At 46.4% G+C, this 18,187-nt stretch overlaps 1 protein-coding gene across 1 annotated transcript; it reads left to right on the top strand.

Annotated features, from left to right (window-relative positions):
- The first annotated feature begins 327 nt into the window (after positions 1-327).
- Positions 328-16,712, top strand: sulf1 (sulfatase 1). The gene is made up of 18 exons (XM_068747762.1): positions 328-502; positions 960-1,199; positions 1,683-1,834; positions 3,920-4,089; positions 6,441-6,591; positions 6,671-6,846; positions 7,009-7,137; positions 7,622-7,678; positions 9,368-9,494; positions 10,117-10,324; positions 10,793-11,039; positions 11,125-11,221; positions 11,306-11,400; positions 11,554-11,625; positions 12,342-12,514; positions 12,591-12,733; positions 12,827-12,950; positions 15,817-16,712. The coding sequence occupies exons 1-18, from the start codon at positions 328-330 to the stop codon at positions 16,710-16,712; spliced, it is 3,432 nt and encodes a 1,143-aa protein (XP_068603863.1).
- The last annotated feature ends 1,475 nt before the right edge of the window (positions 16,713-18,187 follow it).

Genomic DNA, 18,187 nt, shown 5'->3' with positions numbered 1-18,187 from the left:
TTCCCTTCTTTGTTTATTTTCCTCTAAGTATGGGTCGTAACCATGGAGATGCACGAAGTAAATATGTTTAATTTATCCTCAAGGGACTTCTCTCTTTGAGACTATGACACCATTCTCTGTTCTTCCACTTTCAAATTGCCCAATTAATTATTTTCTTCCTGTGTTCCTGGTTCTGATGTGTTCTCTTCTTTCTCTTTGCAGTCGACCACAGCTGCGTGAGCGGCGCGGGTGTGAGCAAGTGGCCTGACCGGACCCTCGTCACCCTCTCTTTTCAGCCCTCCGTTAATCCTCCCTTCTACCGTCCCATCTCTGGTTGTCTCTGGCACCATGCTGATGCGGTGGCTGACTTGGTTGGCCCTGCTGTCTCTGGACTGGGCTCCAGGCAGCTGGGCCTTCATCACCACCCGGGCTCAGAGCCTGAGGGGTCGCATTCAGAGAGACCGCAGGAACATCCGGCCCAACATTATCCTCATCATGACTGACGACCAGGATATTGAGCTGGGTAAGTTTTCACAATTGCTTGTTTTCTTGGAATTCTACAGCCGTCATTTCCTCTTCAGTTGTTTTTTTTTCCCCCTTACATAAAATCATCTCTTTAAAATGTTTATTGTGTTCATTTCTGTGATTTCCTTCACTTTTCTTTTTGGATATTTGCAGCAGGATTTATATGGTGTTTTTCCACACATGAAATATTAAATAGAGGCCATAAGCCAGAGTAGAAAGGCCATCTGGCACATTAATGGCAGAATTATAATTATTTGCCAGTCAGGAAATTGAGTCAGAACAGATCAAACTTGACTGCATTTTTCCACATTAAAATCAAGACTATTTTCTTTATTAAAAAACATAACTGTCATCACAGAAAACTGTTGTCATGCTGTGATTTGGGACAAACTGTTTTAACAAATGCATATTGAGATTTCAACCCTCAGCACTGACCTGCAAACTTTGTCCTGCAGGTTCTCTACAGGTAATGAATAAAACCCGTAGGATCATGGAGGACGGAGGCACAACCTTCACCAACGCCTTCGTCACCACGCCCATGTGTTGTCCGTCACGGTCCTCCATGTTGACGGGCAAATACGTCCACAACCACAACACGTACACTAACAATGAGAACTGCTCCTCCCCTTCCTGGCAGGCTCAGCATGAGCCGCGCTCGTTCGCTGTGTATCTCAACAACACTGGATACAGGACAGGTTGGTGAACAAAGACACGCGCAAAGGAAGAGACAGTTTTTATCAGCATTAAATGCCATTTGTACCTCTAAATACGCTTTATATATATATATATATATTACATGTAAAGGTGGCATTTATTTTTCAATGCAGTTGCTTTTTTTTCATTAGCAGGCAGACTCTTGTGTGAAATGCAAACACGGTGAGCCGGCCAGGTTGCTGTAATGTCTCACCCGTCAGGGTTTGTGTGAGTGATGGTTCTGGACCGGGCAGCTTAGTGGGGTCCTGTGGGCCGCAGCTCGGCCTGTGGTTTTTGAACTAATGTGTTAGTCTGCAGTAACCTTCTGCCGGTCAGACTGGCTCCTGGCGCAGCCTATCTAAGAGTGCTCGACAGTAAATTGAGGGGGGAGGGGGGGGTGAACAAAAAAAACTCTTATGCATCACATACTTTGCATATAGAGTTGCACAGAAATGAAATGCCTTCTCCCTGTCTGTCTCCCTCAGCCTTCTTCGGCAAGTACCTCAATGAGTACAACGGCAGCTACATCCCGCCTGGGTGGCGCGAATGGGTTGGATTGATAAAAAATTCCCGCTTCTATAATTACACCGTCTGTCGGAATGGTTACAAGGAGAAACACGGTGCTGATTATGCAAAGGTATGTGCTCCTGTAATTTCTAAAAGAGGGGCATTAACATTTTTGTTGTCCTTTCATGACCTAATATAAAGACTTTGTCTGAAAGAATTGCAGCCTCCCTTCATTTATAAATATAGATGCAGAAACTCTTCACTTATCACAATGTCGTGATCCAAGCCGGCAAGAATTCTCATTCCAGAATTAAAGGGGATGGGCGGACTCCTCTGTCTGCAGCATCCTTTTATTATGATCCGCCCTACCACTGTAAAACTGTAGCATATTTATGAGAAGTCAGTGTTGCTTATCATAAATATCACCGTGCAATTGTTTTGTCTCTCTTTCCATATGTCTGCCTTTTTGCAGAATGACTGTGGGCTATAATACCGCAGGAGAAATGGGGGAATTTTCACTTTGCCACTGTTAGATCCTGACGAACACTGTGGTAACACTGTCTTTTTGTGACTCTGGATGACATCGGTCATCAATCATCCCCAGAAAGTGTTTTTATAAGAGCCGTCAGTTTGTTTTTGCTGCTTCGTGCCAATATGTTTCCAGGTAGTGTAGTCTGGGGTGCACGAGGAATCCATGAGAAGGGTTTATAGTTTCAAGACGGCCTTGCCCAAAAGATGGGCAAACAAATGTTTGGACAGTTAGTCTCCTGCCAACTTGGACTGAGGTGTCAAGTCACCCACAAGCTGAGGCCAAGGTGTTTACATGACATGTGCTCGCTTTGCAGATTGTGGTTTGAAACCAAACGGACACACTATTTGCTATTTGCTGCCAAAAGCCATCAACCTGCTGCCAGTGAGACAAATATAATTCCCCTCTTCAGATTCACACGGGGTGAGAAGCTGGCGTTATTCCACGCAGAGTGTAGCTGCCGCATCAAGTCATTGTGATTGGACATCAGGCATTTGACTTTATTTCATTTGGTACCATTTGATTTTCCATCTGGATGGAAGTTAAGAAGGTACGGCCTTTCTTAAGGGGCTTTTGATCAGATTAATAAGGAGTGTGTGATGGAGATGCGAAGCTTTCAAAGCCGTGGCATACTGTTCGACTGACAGCCAAACCGTGTAGGTTGGGAATAAATCTCAAAATGTCAACAGTTCGATTTGAAGAGAAGGATATAATAATGGGGGGAATTTAAGCATTTGTGGCTCAGTTTGTATGATGGAAATCCAACTTAGAGCTCATCTCCTCCACACGGTTCTCCAACTCGTGATGCTTTCCCCACACACACCCTCACCATTTTGCAGCTGTTCACCAGGTATTCCCCCGTGACGCAGCTACTTCCTTTTGACCTGCCAGAGCCCTCGGCAGTATTGGCGCAATCCGGGAGTGCTGGTAACTGAGAAAATAAGTGTGGCAAATCGGAACCATGTGCACGCAATCACCATCCTCCACCAGGATGCACGGCCAGACCATTAAACCTGGCCTGTCTATAAAGTTGTATTAATAGAGACAGGGTATATCAGCCAAACCCACTTCTGACGTTTGCGGGGAAATCACCCTTTACCCCTTAATTTTGAACCTGGCTCTCCCTTCTCTCCCAGATTGTGACATGCCACAACTTCAGGTAGAATTAACTGTAGGAAATCACCAATCACGTCAGGTCTCGGGGAAACTCGTGTCCATTCCGGTTCAGGCAGTCGCCGCTTAATGCAGCTCACTTCCCGAGCAACGCCTGAGGCTTATCTATTGAGTCTTATGTATATATTCACATTATCGCTTGAGTTGAATCCGTGAGAAGGAAAGGAAAAGAGGAGTAGAAGGGTTGGAACTGTCTCAGGCACTTACCGCCAGGCTCCTCACCATCAAGTGGTGTCACGTTTAATAATGCAGTGATTCAGTGATGAGGCAACAGCCCATGTACTGTACACACACACACACACACACACACAGGCGGAGCTGCCAGCTGTTGACTCGACAGATTGGTAGTGCACTCAATGGCCCCAGTTCATATCCACACTGGCCTCTCTCCATTCATTTGAAAATGACCAGACCAGGGAAGCTGTCGGAGGGAGTTTTATTAGAGCTGGTGTTGTTATGCAGTCCCCCCCCCCCCCCCCACCTACTCACAGTATTTGCTCCCCATTTCTCCAGGATTATTTCACCGATCTGATCACCAACGACAGCATCAACTTCTTCCGCATGTCCAAGCGGGTTTACCCTCACCGTCCCGTGATGATGGTCATCAGTCACGCCGCTCCTCACGGCCCGGAGGACTCGGCACCGCAGTACGCCGAGTTCTTTCCAAATGCTTCACAGCATATGTAAGTTACACTCAGACTCAAACGCATAAAGTCATCAGGGTCCTGCCTGAGTTTTCAGGTAATAAAAATGAGGGCTTGGATCCTGTCATTTTAAATGATACAAGCAGTTCTGCCAGCTTTCATCTGCTGCCATATGGAATTTCACTCGTTAACATCCATTATGATTTGGTGTGCCTTATAGTGATCACGCCCATTGATTCCAAGTGATGACAGGTTGCTTAGAAACCACGAGAGCCAGGCTATTCAGCGAGCATGAAATCAAAATGATTTATCATCCAAGAATAGCGGGGGCACATACCAATAAGAGGGATCAGGGGTTGCTGTTTTTTTTAAGAGCACTCTGCAGTCACGCCAAGCCCGAACTGGCCTTCCAGAACGCGTCACGGATTTAGAGCAGTGCTGATATATTCTGGGTGACTCTGTGGAAAAGACAGCCTACTATCTCTTGCCTTGCCCTGCTACATCGCCCCAGGATGCACAGTGATGCCGGGTTGAGGGCGGAGAATTCCATTTTAAGCACCTATCAATATTGCCCTTTTTCACTTTCAGTTCACAGACCTTTCAGTGTTTTCCACTTCCTTGCTCTCACTTTCTATCCACTCAACATTCCCCTTCGTCTGGTTGAGCTATGGCCTCTGTCTGGACTTTCTCTCTCTCTCTCTCTGTTTATCTCTCCCCCTGTGACTCCCTTGTCTCATTTTCTCCCCCCCCTCCCCCCTACTTTCCTGTGAAATGCGCAAAAGGACTTCCCAATCCTGTCCCTATCAATCAGTAGGTTCTCCCCTGCGGCTGCAGGGATGAGAGGAATGCATTGTGTGTTTTGGAGCGCCCTTAGCGACATTCATTTATTTTTAGTGCTAGCCTTCGGGTGACAGGGCTGGAATGGGACCCACGTCCGAGTGAAGGGGCTGTCCCAGCGATTATGTGTAGGACCCGTTGGTGGGGGCTGTGTGGTGTGGTCTTGTGTGGGTGGTTTTTTTGTTAGGGTGATGTCTTAGTATGATTCTGACATCAATCCATTTTGAACTTTGTTAATTCACTTTAAATACCAGATCCATCTGAAAAAACGGGAGCTGCCTCACAAATCAAATACGCGTCTGTGCTTTTGACAGCAACAATAGGCAGGGAGGGTTTGATGTTAACGCCATCAACATTCCTCACAGGAGGCGTTTCCACTCGCTCTTAGAAGCTCCTTCCTGATTTTTAAACGCTGTAGAGCGTGCAGTGATTTCCCGGTGGCATGTACTGTAGCATCGTTATCATGGTCGTCACTCAACAGTCGCTTCAGGGAATGCAGTAATCCTCGGGTAGGATGTGTCTATGTTAAGTTTTTTTTTTTTTTTAAGGTCATGACATTCTGGGTGAACAGTGAGCCCTGGGTGATTGTAATCCAGGGCTAATGCCACAAAGCACGACGCTCATGCGACAGGTGGCCGCTGTGCCCGCTCCTATAGGGACTGGCTTCGTGCCACTGAGCTCTGCATTCCTGGTTTCCTGGTGCCCAGGGGGCCCCATACCTCGGTGGCCCACTGCCCAGAAACCGGTGCCTTTGTGGTGCTTATTAGACCGCCTGGCTCGGTAGGTGAAGAGTTCAGTCTTCTCACAAAGCCGGCCTGAGGAGACGAGGGCAGAAGGCAGCTCAACTCAATCAGAGCAAAGCAGCTCCTGTCTTCGTTAAGAATCTTGATATTTTGTCCAATGGCTGCTAATGGAACCTGCTAATTTACATTGCATGTATATTGCATGCTATTTGTTATTTCTGCTCTGCAGCTAATACTGCCGACAGGTGAACGGCCTCCCTCAGCTGTAACTCCGCAAGCAAGCACAGCCTCTCCCTCCTTTCTCAGCTCTTTATCCACTTCTGTAATTGCCCCCCCCCCCCCCCCCCAATTTCAAATGACCATGACTTATTGCGGTTCTGGTCCAGAAGTCGTTACAAACTTGACTGCGGGGCCCTATTATTTTCTTAGCTATGTGCCAACCCTCAAATGACTCTCCTGTGCCAAGAGCGTAAGTGAAGCGAGGAGACTGTCGTCTCCATGTGAGGGGGGGGGGAGAGAATGTTGGACAGCGGTCTAGAAAAACAGCGAAGGTGCTGGCTCCTGACTATTAAGATATTTCCTTGAGCAAACAGAGCAAAGATTTATGCCTGTCACACACAGTGGACAACCGTAGCACCTGTTACTGAGCAGCGGCTTGTGAAAAGTAGCAGGCAGGTGTTTTTTGGCGGCTATCGCAAATGTTGCGTGCTCCAATGACACACGTCAAGACAGATGACAACAAATACGCATGTATGTCCCATGCAAGCAACTTGTTCAAGATGCACATCTTGTTAATCCCCTCCCTTCTAGCACCCCCAGCTACAACTATGCTCCAAATATGGATAAGCACTGGATCATGCAGTACACAGGCCCGATGAAACCCATCCACATGGACTTCACCAACTTCCTCCATCGGAAGAGGCTTCAAACGCTCATGTCTGTGGATGATTCAGTGCAGAAGGTAAGTGCAACTGCCAATGGACTTTGTAAACGAGTCGTCCAATCCGCAGCCCGTCTTTTAACGTCGTTTTGCTTCACAGGTTTATGACATGTTGGAGGAAACCGGAGAGCTTGACAACACTTACATCGTTTACACAGCTGATCACGGCTACCACATCGGCCAGTTTGGATTGGTCAAGGGCAAGTCCATGCCTTACGACTTCGACATCCGGGTGCCGTTCTTCCTGCGAGGACCCAACATCGAGCCGGGGGCAGTGTAAGTCAGAATGAATTACTTTTGGATGTTTCCTCAGGTTTATGTTCCAGTGTTTGTTATATTATAGTACTGATCAGAATTTCTCAGAAAATGGGAAAACTGAATCCAAACTTTTTGCCATGCTTTTCAGAGTGAATTTGATGTGTGTGTGTGCCTTTTCAGAAACCCACATTTGGTGCTGAACATTGACCTAGCTCCGACAATCCTTCACATTGCTGGGTTGGACACCCCTCCAGACATGGACGGGAAGTCCATCCTTAAGCTGCTGGAACAGGAGAAGACTGGCAATAGGTATGAGTCGATCCATCATGTCATAAGGGATATTATTTAGAGTAATTGAACAGTGTGCAACAGGCCTATTTAATTGCTCTTACTGAATGAATGCAAATTTCCTCCCTCAAAAATAATTGTTTTTGCTCCAGCCGAGTACGAAGTGGGTTCAGGGCAACTTGGTAGATTTTGCTTGGATGTGGGGCTTCGGCTGAGATTCCTTATTTTTAACGGAGTTTCCCGTATAATTTTTTGCACATTGCATTATCTATTTTCCCCGCTTTTCCAAACAATGTCCCAAAACAAAGTCATATTCCTTTACGTTCCTAAAATTTACTCTGGAAAACAGTTCCAAAGACAGCAAAAGCCCTAGGATAATTTATTTACATTACATTTATACCTCACTGTCTAAGTCTAAAGGTCCTGAGATTTCTCTGGTGAACATTTAGGCTCACTGCAAACCTGATTATAAATTCCATGACCTTTGTGTGTTTTATTTTCCCAGATTCAAGCCCAACCGGAAACCAAAAGTCTGGAGGGACACATTTCTGGTGGAGCGGGGGTAAACCGGATCTCTATATTCTCTTTCCATAACACAGGCATATCATGGTCAATTGCAGAGAATTGTGTGTCGCACCAACCTGACAAAACATTTCATTTAACCTAAAATACACAAGGCCCAATGCACATTCCCTCCTCCAGCCACACAGCCTGCTTTCCCCCCCACTTATTTGTTATCTGACTGACATTTCCTCACCGCAGTCAGCTTGGAAAGCAACGGTGTGTAGAAGAGGTCAAAATATTCCAAGCTCTTTGGTAAAGCTTTTAGCATGTGGCAAGTCATGACAGTCCAGGCTGACGCATGCATAACCAGGTCATTTGATCACTTACAAGTAAAGCAAAGAAAAGTCTTCCATGATCGGGTCAGGAAGAAACAGACGGAAGTTACATTTCAGCAACAAGTGGAAAAAAAAAATCACAAATAAATAAAGGCCATCCAGGCTCAGGATGATGTTACCTGAGGAATGGCTCGATGACGCCGTCTATACGCTCGCTGGACGCGCCACCAGCGCCGACGGTGAGGAATGCAGCAGCCATGCTATAGCCAACGCTTCGCTGTTTCCCCAAAGACTGCTTTCTTTGTGGTTCACACGATAACATGCCATGCATGCTCCATCACAAATTCCATCAGTCTCCTATTTACCCTTCCCTCTGCTGCAAGATAGACGCCGCAGAAAATGATATCTCCAGTCTGACAGCGAGCTTTTGTTCGGTTAAGGCGGTAATTCCAGAAGATAATGCACCGACAGAAACTTGACGACTTTGAGAGAAAAATGACTCCATCTTCGCGTGACACAAGTAGCAAAGGTGAAAATGAATATGAAAGAATAGACATTAAAGCAGTGAGATGAGAACAGTAATAATGTCTGAGGCCTGGTCTACTTGGTACTGCACATTATGACATGTTCTCCTGTGCAGCCACTGTTTTAACTCACTCTAATTGCCCCACAATCCCAATTCCACCCCCCCAAATACATGCAAGAATATAAAGGAAACACTCTCTAGCGCTTCTGCCAAGCATGCATGTGTAACAGAAGAACCAGTCTGTCTATGAGCTGCCCCGTATGAAAGGAAAAGACTGTGACCTCTGGCCCACAGGAGCTTTCGCTCTTTTAATCCATTCCTCCATTTATCCACACTGTTTAGAGAGGCTGTCTGCTTTGTATGCCTGTCTCTAAATGCTGAGATTAGCCTCCGCGGACCTTCCGCTCTGTTACCCCAACCCAGATGAAGCAGCAGCTAATGCCTTTTGTACAGTTCTCTCACCAGTCATCTAATATACGCTATGTGATTCCTCGCATGAGCTTAAAGCACTGTACCACTGAGGCTGTGATCTGCAGTCTGACAGCTGGTCTGGTGCTCACTATGCAAATCCAATCATTTGCATAATGCAGCCATCAGGGAGTGACACCCACAACAACTGTTGGCTCTTTAATCACCATTGGCTAAAGGCCACCGGCTGCAAGAAGTGAATGTCAGCGAAATGTTGAACATGTCTGCCTGACTCACGTCAGATAAATGAATTAGCAACGAGGGTTGCTTAGCGATGAAGACGATGGCTCCCCCCAATCCGGCCTTACTCCGCTCTAAACTCCGAAACAGCAGCTGATACGACATACTGCTCATTTAATGGTTCATAGAAACTCTTTGACTGTTGAGACTGATTCGCCTTTAATACTTGGTTACGCAGGAAGATCCTGAGAAAGAAGGAAGACTCCACGAACACCCCACACACCAACAGCCTCCCCAAGTACAAGAAGGTCAAAGAGACTTGCCAGCAGGCTGAATTCCAGACACCGTGCGAGCAGCCTGGACAGGTACGACAAGAAACCAACCAAAGCGTGCCCTGCAAACCTTTGTGAGCTAGAATGAGTTGCCCCGATATACACAATGCGAATGCTCTTCAGTTCTGAGTAGGACTCTTGCCGTGACCTCCACGCTGCCTCTTGAACTGCTCCACGGAGCCACAAGCCACAATTGCTCATTTGCAGCACAACAGCGGTTTCATAGCTGGACCCTTTCCACCCTGTTTTGTGCACATATTTGTTGGTACATACATCTGTGCCCATTAACTCTCTGGCACACCAACACAAAATGCTGCAGTATGTGGCCTCGGAGCGCACAGACCAGAACAATACAAATTGTTACGAGTTAAAGGTCACGTTAAATGACAGGCAGAGTTTCTGGGCCGGGCTAACGCGATCCAGATTCAGGTTTATGGGTCACATTAACGTGTGTACGTAGCTGTCAGTAATTAAATGCAGCAGCAGAGCAAATGTCATTGCAGCGCAGCAAATACACGCGTGCACAAATGGTATGTAGAAGTTGCACGCTTTAAAGTGCACATTGTAATATGCTGAACAGCCTGAGTATTCCCTACAGGGGATTGATTCTCCAACACGACAGAAATGTTCTTTCTCTTATCAACTCTGTGGCTAGAAATGGCATTGTGTGGAGGAGATCACGGGCAAATGGAGGATTCAGAAGTGTAAAGGTGGCTCGAAAGAAGGCTCCAGGAAGAGGGCCCGCAGCCTGAAGCCTCGCAGCAGCTACGACAACAAGGAGAGGGGATGTGACTGCGGGGACCCTGCCTTCAAGCCCACCAAATCCGACCGCCGCTCCCACCGACAGTTCTCTTCTGGCCAGCGTGAGTATTGTGCTCACTGACTCTAATTTTGTTTGAGGATGTGAAGCGGAGCGTTTGACGTACGCGTGTTCAGGATTGCTGTAATTAATTTTCGGGGGCAGACCGCTTCCGTTGACATCCAGCTTGTTCTCTGTTGATTTCTGTGTGATTTTCAGCTGCAGAAAAAATATGTCTGCAAAGGTTAGAAGAAACATGATTTCCTGAAATGGATTATTTATGTTATGAAAAGGAAGACGAATGTCTGGAGAAGACAAACATCCTGCAACAAGTCCTGCTTTTTTGTTCTGTGCGTATGTTCGAGTGCTTTTGCATAGTTTGATGCCCTCTAGTGTTACTGAGAGAACATGCAATGGAATTAAGACCACTGATGGCCCTCAAACATTTACATTAAAAATGGACTAAAAGTCATTCTTGCTCGTTATTGGTTCATAGGAACTCTAATGCGAAACTTGACTTTTATTTTGACAGGTTATCGGCCACGTTTCGTCCACACCCGACCAGCCAGGTCTCTCTCTGTGGAGTTTGAAGGTCAGATTTACGACATTGACCTTCAAGCGGACGATCAGTCGGCGGTCCGTCGGCACTTCATCTCAAAGAGTCACTACAGCCCGGACGATCCGGAGTTTGATTTGAGTTCAGATGATGGTTCGGAGGAAATGATGGCGGACGACACGAATGCTGTGGGATACCCGAACTCTGTGAAGGTCACACACAAGTAAGGAGGCAGTTCTTCAGTTATCGCCTTGGATATACTGTGTGTGTGTCAAAGGAGACCAACAGGTGCTCATGCTGTGTTTCAGGTGCTTTATCTTGATGAATGATAGCATCCATTGCGAGAGAGAGGTCTATCAGTCCTCCAGAGCCTGGAAAGATCACAAGAGCTACGTGGATCAGGAGGTGATTGCCTCAAGCACACATTTTCCAGGTTATTGATTTCGTTCAGTGGCCAGAACTGATTATTTGTTGCACATTTAACGCCAGATTGAAGCGCTTCAAGACAAAATTAAAAACCTCCGGGAAGTAAGAGGCCATCTGAAGAGGACGCGACCAGACGAGTGCGACTGCGGAGACAGAAGGTTAGTCAGTTTAAATGTCACATCCAAGTTATTATTCTATCTTTTTTTTTTAACTCCAGAACTTGTTTAGGGTCTACTGGATTCCAAATGTTAAAAAAAAAAAGAAAGAAAGTTTGTTTGGTCCTTAGTCTCTTTCTTTGTCTATAAAACCAGCTATTATAGCAAAGGAGACAGAAACAAGGCAGAGAGGTTGAAGAGCAGGAAAGATCAACTCCACCCGTTTAAGTGAGTTTGCCTTCAATTATGAGTTTTACTATTAGTGTTGCCCCTTTCTTTAATACATAATACTTCAACTCTTCAATCCTTACATCATTTGCTTGACTGTACATGTGCATGGACACTGCATGTCGGGTTTGAACATACAACTCACCTTCATTTAGATGACTTCACATGACCAGTTTAGCATGTGTGTGTGTGTGTGTGTGTGTATTGTGTGTTTATGTACAGACCTTTTCCTGTCAGTCCCTGGTTTGAGCTTAAATTACAGTCAGGGAAAGGTACAGCCTAATTTGCGTGAGTGTGTGTGTGTGTGTGTGTGTGTGTGTGTGTGTTTGTGAGACTGGAAATGATTGAGTCACATGGAAAGCTATTATGACTCAACAGAGAAGGGAAATCAGTGAGTCCTTCAAACAGCGATCCGCTTGCACTGGGAAACATTGGGAACACATTTTGGCAATACAAAGCAGCTGTTTTCTTGCCACGCTCGCTCTGCTCATGCAGGAAGGAAGCGAACGACAGTGGCTAGAATGTCGTCCCTGAGAAAACTGGACGTATAGCAAGAGCTTAAACTGGAAAGTAAACAGACTGTCGCTGTCCTGGCACCGGCCTCCTGGAAGTCCCCTCCGGATCCTAAACTACTGTGTGGTTACTGGAATTAGAGAGGCTGATGTCATCTTTGTTTGCCGCTGTTTTCGTAATTCTCTCGCTTTTCTGGTCGACAGGGTGTCCGTGCACGACATAGACGGGAGGTCGCAGCTGTACAATGAGATCCGGAGGAGGAAGAAGGAGAGGAAGGAGAAGAAACGGCAGAGGAAGGGCGACGACTGCAGCCTGCCGGGCCTCACCTGCTTCACGCATAACAACGACCACTGGCAGACGGCTCCGCTCTGGTCGTGTACGTATAGCGGCTCCACGCGCTTATTTATAACCTGTTTGGTAACTGACTTCCGCAAATGTTGATCCTTGTCCAGTGGGTGGCTTCTGTGCCTGCACCAGCTCCAACAACAACACCTACTGGTGCCTGAGAACCATCAATGAGACCCACAACACCATGTTCTGCGAGTTCTCCACTGGTTTCTTGGAGTATTTTGACCTTAACAGTGACCCCTACCAGGTAGGTGGACAATCTGTCGCCGGTCAAATTTGCTGCACTTCCTGGCTGTACTCCTAGAACCATTTTCATTGGTCCCTGTTTTTCCTGTGGCAGCTGACCAATGCGGTGTACGCAGTTGATCGGGAGGTACTGAACGCTCTCCACGCCCAGCTGATGGAGATGAGGAGTTGCCAAGGTTACAAGCAGTGCAACCCTCGCCCGAAAGGACTGGATGCAGGTATAAAAAAAAAAAAAACATCAGTTATTGTTGCTTAGGTGAATAAAGTGAGTCTAGTGAGTCTCATGCTGTGTTTTAAATCTCTTTCCGTCTCAGTGGTGTTTGTGTGTTGGCATGCATCTGCATGCTGCATGCGTTTGGGAGTGACCCGCACGTAGTTCAGGTGGAGGCTCAGGAATCATCACCAGAGTGCTGTCTTGTTTGATGTGTTGATGTTCTCCTCACAATGACTTCTATTCCTCAGGCCAGAACCTTCCTATCTGCTGGCACATTTTCTGTTTACGTAGACCTTGGAACATTTACGATAAAAGAATATGGGCGGTTGTTCATCCTCTGTTATGGGTCACCAGGCGTGAGGCGTGTTTTTTTGGAGGATTCTGCCCTCGTGCCAACAGAGGCAGTGATTTTATTTGAGCCTGTCACGCATCACTTCTGTAATCCGACACATTGCGGTTTTTACTAACACCACATGGTTCGAGCACACTTACAGAGTAGATCTCCAGCCACGAAGGTGGTTAATTATGAACGTGTGTGCGGCGTGAACTGGCTGCCTTGTTTATGTCCTGAGGATAAAAACATAATTTCTGTAATTACCAGCTGGGGCAGCTGAGCTGCTCTGACAGCGTTGGCATGCTGGACTTGTCAGATCCGTGCCAACACAAGTCACATCTATTACTGGTACTGGCTCTCCTGCTCGGGTACCATGCCATCGCTGTGAACCAATCAAAATTGCCATTGTGGTTAGATCAAGTGATGTTTTTGTTGGAGGAATAGATCATTAACGTTTATACACTCTGGATTAATGGATCTAGCAGCTACTTGCATGCATTCATGGACGGTGACTTTACCGTCTCACTCGATGACCTGTCGCGTTTTTGCTTTCGAGGGGAATCCCTGTTGAACGCTGCATCTCGCAAACCTACTCCGTTCCGATCAATACACCCCCCCCCCCCCCATGTGATCACCTGATCACATGAACTTGTGCACTTTTCCTTCTTGTTTTCAAATCCAAAGTCTTCTCTCCTCCTGAAGTCCTGATTGCCCGATAACTGCGTTTGTCCATAGGGAGTAGCAGCCGTGCATGAAGAAATCTCCAGTGTGAACGTCCTTATTTATCTCTCCCTTCTACATCTCCTTAAATCAAAACATTAACAATCAATTGCTTTTATTTTTCCGATCAGGAGGTAAAGATGGAGGAAGCTATGAGCCACACAGGTATCCATCCATTTTTTTGTTTCTCTTCAGAGGCTTTTTCTTTAACACCTGCATGAGCCAAATTGCCTCTCATTCCCACTAATACATCCGTACATGGAGCGCTGGCGTTTAATCTGTGGCTGCATGCTGGGGACAAGATAACAAATTATAACAGATTATTATTATTTTTTTCTCTTGTCGTAGCAGCTTGATATGTCGTCACCTCTTTGCGCACCATCTGCCTTCATTTGTTTCTGCTGTATGATGTCAGCATGCAATTCACACATATCCATCCAAGCATGTGCTTGATGCAACATTTACAGGCAGAAATATATCAATATATCAAATATATCCTCAAGATCGATCTTAGCTGTTCTCGTGATAGCGTGATGCTAAATAGATTCTTACAATTGAGACCCACCCAACCACCGAGTTGACGCATGATTTCATCCAATCATCCCTCATGCATCATCACATCCTACACATAGGAAGAGTACGACATTTTGGGTGAATGAGCATTGCTGAGAGTCCGATGAGAAGGTTGCACGCTATAAGGTGCAATTTTATGCTATGCTGTGTTGCGAGCGAAAGAAATCAGCTGTACAGAAACGCAAAAGAGAATAAATTCTTAATATAAACTCTTGTATGTTTTTGAAAATTAAATTAAAGCATGTGTTCAGTGCAGCTTCTCCTCCCTGCTAAGGCATTCTAACTGCAGCATCAGTAGAGGTCAGTTTTCTCAGCTCACTCTCAACTTGCTAATTTACCAAAATGTTGAACTATTTCATTAGCATCACCCCCACCGTGTTAGCCATACCCACAAGTTAGTGTGGGACATTCAGACAGACGTCTCTCATGGCCATCAGCCTGTGGTGCAATGGACACTTGAGTTGCTGTGACCTCTCTGTCCTCCCACTCACCTGTGTCCTTTTGACCTGTGTTTTGACACCTGCTTACCAGGAAACGGCAGCATCGAAAGTGGTCAAAGAGGCGACCGAGCCTCTCCTTCCTGTGAGTCCCTCAGCCGGTGTCAAACCCATTTCAGTCCTCTAGCCGCTGTAGCTTCAAAGGAAGCCGATCTCACAAAGGAGAGCCGACCCAAAGTGGCTCTGATGCTTCTAATCCGACGTTTTTACTTTCAATCCAACCCTGATTTAGCTTTTTTGCTGCCATTTTCTTTCACTTCCCTTTTTTTTGGTTGTTGTTGTTGCATTTTGAATTCCTTCATCGTTCTATGGTGATAAATCACATAGCTAGCACAAAGATCCTTCTCGTATTTATTTTTTTCCTTAGAGACCACCTTTTATTTCCAATGCTGCTCTGTTCTTTTATTCCAGGTTGCCTGATTTGCATTCACCCCAATCCAGGCGTATCATTAACTCCACCCTTACATTGTTTTTGCACAGCTCCATATGTCAGTCTATTATGATGGACCATTTTTCTTTTCAGTCTTTTTAATGTTAATATCTAAGGCGGCATGTGTTTGCACTACTCAAGGCTTGAGTCGTGTTTATCTAGCTTATCAAATGCAGCTTTGAAGCGTGTGTGTGTGTGTTGCTTGGGGCCTCTAACCCCATGGGGCCGGAAGCTGGGCATGACTGCATGGTGAGAAAACTCCACTGCTCTTTCTCCTCCACATCTTTACAGTCTCCTGTCGCTTTGTCTTTTGCAGCACACAGCCCATGTGGGACGGACGAAAGGGTTAAACTGCCCAACTTGACAGACGAGGAGGTGAACTGGCAGGGACTGGAGGATCTGTATAGCATAAACGAAAGCCTTTATGAATGTAGGCCTGAGTACAGACCCAGCCCGGACAACTGGGCCAACTTCCAGAAGGATGTAGATAATATATTTGCACTGCGACACATTTTTAAAACCAACCGAACCCATGAGCGTGACGACTCCACCCTGCCAGAGCTGGGCTCCGGGGTCGGGGGTGGAGGCCTTGAAGAGGGTGGCGGAGAGGAGTTGGCCAAAGCTAGTGATGACTGGCCGGGCTTAGCCACAGAATCTCCCCTCGCCACCCCCTCCCCCACCAAAACGCCACCAGCACCACCCACATCCAGGTCCGCACTGGAAAGAAAACTGGAATCTTTTGTTAACGACCTTCCTGGGAGGCTTACGGACAAACCCAAGGGGTCAAAATCACCATCGGGTCCAAGAGGAGACAGCTTTATCTCACAGAGCGATGTGTGGGTGCAGCTGGAGGAGCTGGAAGGCGAGGCGTTCAGTGGAAACGGGCTGACCGAGCTGGAAATACAACACGACAACCTGCTGCACGGTCCCAACAGCCTGCCGGCCCAGCTGGAGCCTGGCTTTGGCCAAGTAGAGGACACAGGCTCCTCTGAGGGCCTGAAGCATGAAGAGGAGGACATCTTCCAGGCCCAAGGATACCTCCCTCTGTCCCCGAAGGCACCCAGGCCCAAGGAGCAGGACAGCGCCGCCAGGGCCCCCCCAGCCACACAGACTAGCAGCCCGGAGGGTGTCGGGCTGGTTCTACAGGTGCCGCTCACCCTGGATGATGAGGGCAGCGGCTCTCCGTCTCAGCCCTCCAATCAGACCCTCTGAGGCGGAAGCACATGCAGACCGGCCAGCCAGTGAGCTGCTGGATGACACAGAGACGCGCGGCGATTGAGCAATGAGCTTGCCAACAGCGACGGCGAGCGATGCCGCCTCAGCCAGCCAGACGGAGCTGCGTAATGACTATTAAAGCTATTGTTTATTTTTTTACAGGTGCTTACATCCATTAGTAAACAGTGTTGTGGTTTTTATATATATATATATATATATATATATATATATATTTAGAAAATAAAAAGCCTTAATGCAGCTAAACTAAAGTGTTGGGATTGAAAAGTAATTCCGTGTGGATAAACCCATTGATGTTCTTCATGTCAGCGGGTACCGCTAGTTAGCATTACTGTGGGTTAGAATCCGTTAACAGGACCTTTTATAGTCGTAGAACATTTGACCCCCAAATGCACTTTTGTAATTCTCCATATGATGAACGCGACCCTCGTGAAATGTGTCCATTGTGAAACCAGATTATAAAAGAAAACCTTTTGGATCAAACGCCTGGATTGTCACTTCTGAAAATGGTAAACACAATTACAGATTTGTTTAGTCTCATCGTGTCGGTTCCGGTGTCGGACGGTTTTAAACCGTTACACAGCTGATATTCTCCATTTATTAGCTGCACCAGCCCAATCTGGCGCTCACACAATCACAATGTGGCGATGCAGCGCTTTGATCATGCAGAATATTGGGTTGCAACGTGATCAATTCATTCCAAATGTGACTGCCCAGTCTCCTAGAGCCGCTTGTGCGATGCTAGATTTGTAACTTTGATATGAAGCTTAATATTCTAGGGCTATTGAGGGTAGAATGTTTAACCTTCATGCTAATAGTTTATCTTTGCTGTTGGTGTTCCCAAAGAGCGACTGAGATGCTAGAAATCCTGATGTCCTTGTTTTTTCTCTGCATTTTGTGCGCGCGCATGTGTCGTGTGTCTGTGTTTGTGTGTGTGTCGCATCAAGTCCGGTTTAAGAAAAGCCATCGAACTAAAGAAATAAATTCTGTCAACCTTCTGCTGTTTGGGCTTCTTCTGTCGTCTCACCACGTGCTCTCACACAAACAAACAAACAAACAAACAACTCAACCAAGCCAAGTCGGGTTTTCCTCTTTTTCTTTTTTAATGACAAATATCAAGTATTCAAAGCATTTGTAAACAAAGTGTTCACAAACAATTCGATTTCTGCTCCTGAGGGAACAAAAGCAACGAGCGCTTGACTTTCAGAGTACAACTTCTGTTCAGGAGATTCAGTTTAAATGTCGATTTAAGTCCAATGAGTTAAAGCAGCCCTACATTAAAGCCTGTAGGACAGTGCAGTAAAGGCAAACTAAATTCTGTTGTCCTTATCAAAGAACAAAAATACTTTGCGACGACCTGACCCCCCACCCCAAATGACAGAGAGCCCTTCCATGTGAATAACACTGATCAGGCACAGCCAGATGAAGCCACCTTTTCTTTTTTTAAAGCTTTA

The sequence above is a fragment of the Brachionichthys hirsutus genome, chromosome 14 (genome assembly GCF_040956055.1).
Source record: "Brachionichthys hirsutus isolate HB-005 chromosome 14, CSIRO-AGI_Bhir_v1, whole genome shotgun sequence".
Lineage (NCBI taxonomy): Eukaryota > Metazoa > Chordata > Actinopteri > Lophiiformes > Brachionichthyidae > Brachionichthys > Brachionichthys hirsutus.
The sequence above is the reverse complement of the archived record's forward strand: the minus strand, read 5'-3'. Positions and strand labels throughout refer to the sequence as shown.